This window comes from Scyliorhinus canicula, chromosome 21, assembly GCF_902713615.1.
Source record: "Scyliorhinus canicula chromosome 21, sScyCan1.1, whole genome shotgun sequence".
In the NCBI taxonomy this organism is placed as follows: domain Eukaryota; kingdom Metazoa; phylum Chordata; class Chondrichthyes; order Carcharhiniformes; family Scyliorhinidae; genus Scyliorhinus; species Scyliorhinus canicula.
Window position 1 is genome coordinate 67252648 of NC_052166.1, and position 6000 is coordinate 67258647.

The window sequence follows — 6000 nt, forward strand, 5'->3', positions numbered from 1 at the left end:
CCTGGGAGTGTTTTATGGGGACAGTGCAGAGGGAGCTTTACGCTGTATCTAACCCTGTGCTGTACCTGTCCTGGGAGTGTTTGAATGGGGACAGTGTAGAGGGAGCTTTACTCTGTATCTAACCTCGTGCTGTACCTGTCCTGGGAGTGTTTGATGGGGACAGTGTAGAGAGAGCTTTACTCTGTATCTAACCCCGTGCTGTACCTGTCCTGGGAGTGTTTGATGGGGACAGTGTAGAGGGAGCTTTACTCTGTATCTAACCCCGTGCTGTACCTGTCCTGGGAGTGTTTGATAGGGACAGTGTAGAGGGAGCTTTACTCTGTATCTAACCCTGTGCTGTACATGTCCTGGGAGTGTTTGAATGGGGACAGTGCAAAGGGAGCTTTACTCTGTATCTAACCCCATGCTGTACCTGCCCTGGGAGTGTGTGATAGTGTCAATGTGTTCATAATATGCAAAATATTCATTTTTTAATTAATTCCCTGAATTTGAGCATTTTGTAAAGCCAGCTTCCTTGCGCACCCCTAATTGCTCTTGAGGTGTTGGTGCGTCACCTTGAATACAACTGAGTGCTTGCTAGGCCATTTCCGAGGGTAGTTAACCACATTGCTGAGAGTCTGAAGTCACATGTAGGGTGGACCGGGTAGGGATAGCGGATTTAAAGAACACAAGTAAAACATTTGGAATTGTACAATAATCTAGTAGTTATATGGCCACTATTACAGATGTTAGCTTTTTAATTCCAGATTTATTTAATTCAATGATGCAGTGGTGAGATTCAAACTTATGTCACTGGATCATTTGTTCAGGCCTCTGGATTACTTGTCCAGAAATCTAGTGACTATGCTGCCATATCCCCTGTTAAAGGAAATGGAGATTTTGCAGTGCGTTCCATTGAACTCTGCTCGTCCTTCCTGTTTCTTTGGGTAGGTCTGTGTGCTCTGAGCACTGGCTGACGTCAGTTTGAAAGACTGTTCATTGTTAGTTGTCTCTCAGCTCCTGCCATGCCTGTGTGTGCCTAGCCTGTGGGGTTTAATTAGCCACTGAGTTTCCAGGACCTCTGACAGATCCCCATCACATTCCTGACATTCCGACTCTCTCCCTGACTCCCGCCCTCACCCCTCTGGTTACATCACTGACCTCTCTGAAGTTTTTTGTGAAAAGAGTTGAAAGTTAAAGTAGCTTTTTGTCCCAGTGATCTTGGCAGCCCCAACAATTTGCTTCATAATCAGTGTGTCCGAAAGAGAGGGGCAAAAGAAAACCTGCATTTCTGTGTGTCTTTCATGTCTGAAGGGCGTTCCTGAGACACTTCACAGTCTACAAGTGGCCCCACTTCAAGGACGGCATGCTGGCGCAGTGGTTAGCATTGCTGCCTCACGGCGCCTGGCCCCGGGTTACTGTCTGTGTGGAGTTTGCACATTCTTTCCGTGTCTGCATGGGTTTCACCCCCACAACCCAAAGGTGTGCAGGGTAGGTGGATTGGCCACGCTAAACTGCCCCTTAATTGGAAAAATGCATTGGGTAATTTATAAATAAAAAGTGGCCCCAGTTCAGAAAGTGCTTAACCATGTAGGAAACGTGGCAGCCAATTGGTGCACAGCAAGACCCCACAGACAGCATTGGAGGGAGTTGGTGGCATAGTGATAATGTCACTGGACAAGTAATCCAGAATTCCAGGTGAACGCTCCAGGGCATAGGTACAAATCCCCACTGCAGCTGGTCGAATTTATATTTAATGAATATAAAGCCAATCTCCGTAATGGTAATCATGAAACCATCGTCGATTGTTGTAAAAACCTATCTGGTTCACTAACGCCCTTTCGGGAAGGAAATCTGTGGCCTCACTTGGCCGTGACTACCTGTGACTCCAGACCCACAACTGTTAACTGCCCACCTCTGAAAAGGCCAAGAAAGCTACCCAGTTCAAGGGCAATTTCGGGATGGACAACAAATGCTGACTCTGCCAGCAAATGCCACAGTCCACGAAATAATTTTTAAAAAGTCATAATTTTTTTGGAATCATTTTCCTCTCCATTCCCCCTCTGCTTCTTTCCACTTTAAACCTGTGTCCTCTGATTATGGATCCTCTTGCTGGGGTGCAGACTTCCCTGACTTCTCAAGTCTTTTTAGTTTGGAAAATTAAAACCCATTCAGAGTTGTTTGACGAGACAGCAGAGTTACAAGACCCTAAGACATAGAAGCAGAATTAGGCCACTCAGCCGATCGAGTCTGCTCCGCCATTCAATCATGGCTGATATTTTTCTCATTGCCATTCTCCTGCCTTCTCCCCATAACCCTTTATCCCCTTATTAATCAAGAACCTATCTATCTCTGTCTTAAAGACTCTCTGTGAATTGGCCTCCACAGCCTTCTGCGGCAAAGAGTTCTACAGATTCACCACCGTCTGACTGAAGAAATTCCTCCTCAACTTTGTTTTAAAGGATCGTCCCTTTAGTCTTAGATTGTGACCTCTGGTTCTAGTTTTTCTTCCAAGTGGAAACATCCTCTCCACGTCCACTCTATCCAGGCCTCTCAGAATCCTGTAAGTTTCAATAAGATCCCCCCTCATCCTTCTAAACTCCAACGAGTGCAGACACAGAGTCCTCAACCGTTCCTCATACGGCAAGCTCTTCATTCCAGGGATTATTCTTGTGAACCTCCTCTGGACCCTTTCCAAGGCCCAGCACATCCTTCCTTAGATACGGGGCCCAAAACTGCTCACAATACTGCAAATGGGTTCTGACCAGAGCCTTATTCAGCCTCAGAAGTACATCCCTGGTCTTGTATTCTAGCCCCCTCGACATGAATGCTAACATTGCATTTGCCTTCCTAACTGCCAACTGAACCTGCACATTAACCTCAAGAGAATCATGAACAAGGCCTCCCAAGACCTTGTTCTTCTTGCAGCGATGCACGGGGAATCATCCTGTTTGTACTCGCTTCCCCGCCAGCACAGGGAAAGAATGCTGGGGTATGGTCTCGAACAGGGCTCAGTCAGTCAGTTCTTCCAGCCTCTTTATCTCTTTTTAATCCTGTTTACATGCCCTTTTTGCATGACACTTATACACTAGCTTCCAAAACAAGGATCTGTCTCCTGTTTCATACATTTAAGTTGACTCTGAAATGGGAAGACAAAGACACTTGCATTTATATAGCCCCTATTACAACCTCTGGATGTCCCAAAGCCAAGTACTTTTGAAGTGTGCTGTAAGAGTTGTAATTGAATCAAGAACTATTGCGGTTAGAACATTTTTAAAAGGTTGTATGTTGTAGGAGGAATAATGGACACGGACCTGGAACGGTATGGTACAGTCTTGATTGTAACAGAGGGAGGAGGAAGAGTGGGCGGAAAATCAGAGAGGAAGTAACCACAGTATTGTCAATGAGACAGTGGGTGGTAGAGATAGAGGATAGACAGATGAACAACAATTTGCATTCATATAGCACCGTTAACATAATAAAGCGCTTCACAGGCACGATCATCACCAAACCACAGCAGGGGATATAGGAAAATCTCGATCAAAGAGGTTGATTTTAAGGAGCATCTGAAGAAAGGGAGCGAGTTGGAGAGGTTTTGGAGAGCTTAGGACCCACGCAGCTGAAGACACAGCCACCCATGAAGGAGTGAAAGGACTGAAAAACGCACGAGAAGAGAGCTGGAGGAACACTGTGTTCTGGGAGGCTGACAGGCTGGAAGAGGTTGTACAGCCAGCTCGTTTCCCCAGTCTGGTTATCGCAGGAGACTTTCTCCCCCTCTCCCTTCCTCCTAACGCATCTTTTTTTCCTTTCCAGTGCCTTGAAAAATTCCCAGTCATCCAGCACTTCAAATTTGGCAGCTTGCTCACCATCAACCCAGAGGGCTCCTGAGCTGGAGGAGAATGGCTACCCGAGACGTCCGCAGCCTGGGGTCTCCCGACCAGCTGCAACAAAACAAACTTCCAACAAAAAACAAACCATGACTATTTTTTCTTTCCTTTAATAGAATGTTTCTTTTGGTTTTGTTTAAAGTGCGGACATATCTCTGGAGTGAAATAGCGTGGATTTTAAACGGGGGCTCGCACTCAACCAGGTGCAAACAGACATTGAGCGAATCAGCTGTTGTTGCCAGAGTTTACTGGTTGGCACCTTCTCCTTTTTACTCTCTCCAGCACAAATCTACAATCTGCATCTCCAGTGTGACGACAAAACCCTGATACGTGTCTTTTGACTCCAGCTGTGTCTGAGCATCGCTTATTCAGTGATGTGCCACGGTGCTTCCTCCTCACTTTCCCCCCTCTTCCCTCCCAAAACCTTTAGGCAAAAGCTAGTGTCAGAGTCCAGAATTCCCCAACGCTTGGTTTAAAAATCACTGCTTTCCCGAACCGCCCATCTCAGTTTGTGTTTATTTTAAAAATAACAATTCAGTAGTCCTCCGTCTGATTATAAAATAATCTGGGCAGAACACAACCCGTGCCATTGGAATATATTATCAGCAGGGCTGGGGGAAGAGAACGACACAAATGTTTAACGAAATAAAATAGAATTAAAATCTTTAGAATGTGCCTTCGATCTATTGGGGGGCGGGGGGAGGGGAAACTGTGCAGATTAAATCCAACAAATGGCGTTTTAACTTGAAAAATATTCTGATATTTGCCTCATGCAAATTACTGCCTTAGTCCAAGGCTGTTTTCCTTCACTCCCCACCACAACAGGCCCACAACTGTGGGGAAATTGCTTTTAATTAAATAATTCACTCTATTAAAGGTAGAGATTGTCTTAAATGTAAAGTGGGGCAGTTTGTTGAAGCAAAAATATATCACTCTTCTTTCCCCAGCCATCCACTCACACCCCCCCCCCCCCCCCCCAACAGTCCACTCCACCCTTATCCCCACTCACTCCAAACTTCCCTCTCTCCCTCCCACCTCCACTCCACCCCTTTCCCCCCCACTCTGTTCCACTCCACCCTTTCACTCCCCCCGCCCCACTCCACTCCATCATTTCTCCCGCTCCTTAGCACCCTGGTTAGTTTCTGGGAGTTTAAATATCAGCTTTTAAATAACGGAATGATCGCCAGTAACTGAAGCTTTCCATTACTTGATTTGGTTGGATTTATTCTCCACCTGCCATTCCTATTCAAACAGTAACTATCAATCTTGTTAGACAAAGTATTAGGCAATGCAGTATTTAAAGGATGCTGATAATCTCAGACCTTTACAGCGTGTTTGTGTGTGTATCAGTCCAGGAGTATTCAGAGGACAACGTCTGGAGTGTTTATCAATGACATCTAAACCCCTCGATGGAACCCACTCCTGTGATGTTATTGCATATAATTAAAAAAATTAAAGGGATTGTGGTTTCTCCAAAACTCTCTGCGGAAGACTTCTTTCTACCTTGAGAATGCCAATGTGATGCTGGAAACTTTGCATTGACAACGGTTTGGCTGGTTTAGGTTTGATCACTGGTCTGTTCTGGGATGGGATAGCCCCTCCCCGGCCAGAATGGAACTACGAGCCTCTGCCAATGGCCTTGACACCCAAGGAATGGAAAATGGGCCCAGGCCAATGCTAAACTGAAGGTCAATGTCACAATCTTACTGATTAATCCAGTTTTGCTTTGTTGCTGGTGTGGACATTCAGGACCCTGAGCCTCCTTTTGCTTGCCATTTTAACACAAGATCATTTCATTTCTCTGCTGTTTGGCCTTTCACACCTTTTATGCTCTCTGGGGACTGCCATTAGCACTCTTTTCCCTTGGTTTCTGTGGCTATGACTCATCTTTCATTCCCTCACCCCACAGTATAAATATCTCCCACTTTCTATGTCGTTTAGCTTTGACATCTGGACTGGAAGCGTTAGCTCTTTTCTCCCTACAGATGCTGCCAGACCTGTTGAGATTTTCCAGCATTTTCTCTTTTGGTATGCTATGATCAGGACAGCACGGTAGCAAAAGTGGATAACACTCTGACTTCACAGCGCCAGGGTCCCAGGTTCGATTCCCCACTGGGTCACTGTCTGCAGAGTC

General features: G+C 45.8%; 1 protein-coding gene across 5 annotated transcripts in view; it reads left to right on the forward strand.

Moving 5' to 3' along the window:
* ptpa (protein phosphatase 2 phosphatase activator) overlaps positions 1-5344 on the forward strand; it is a 52594-nt gene extending 47250 nt beyond the window's left edge. For all 5 annotated transcript variants that reach the window (XM_038782062.1, XM_038782061.1, XM_038782063.1 and 2 more), the window contains exon 10: positions 3793-5344. In XM_038782062.1, the coding sequence (XP_038637990.1) occupies positions 3793-3867 (75 nt within the window). In that variant the 3' untranslated portion in view covers positions 3868-5344. The remainder of the gene's footprint in view (positions 1-3792) is intronic.
* Positions 5345-6000: the final 656 nt, after the last annotated feature.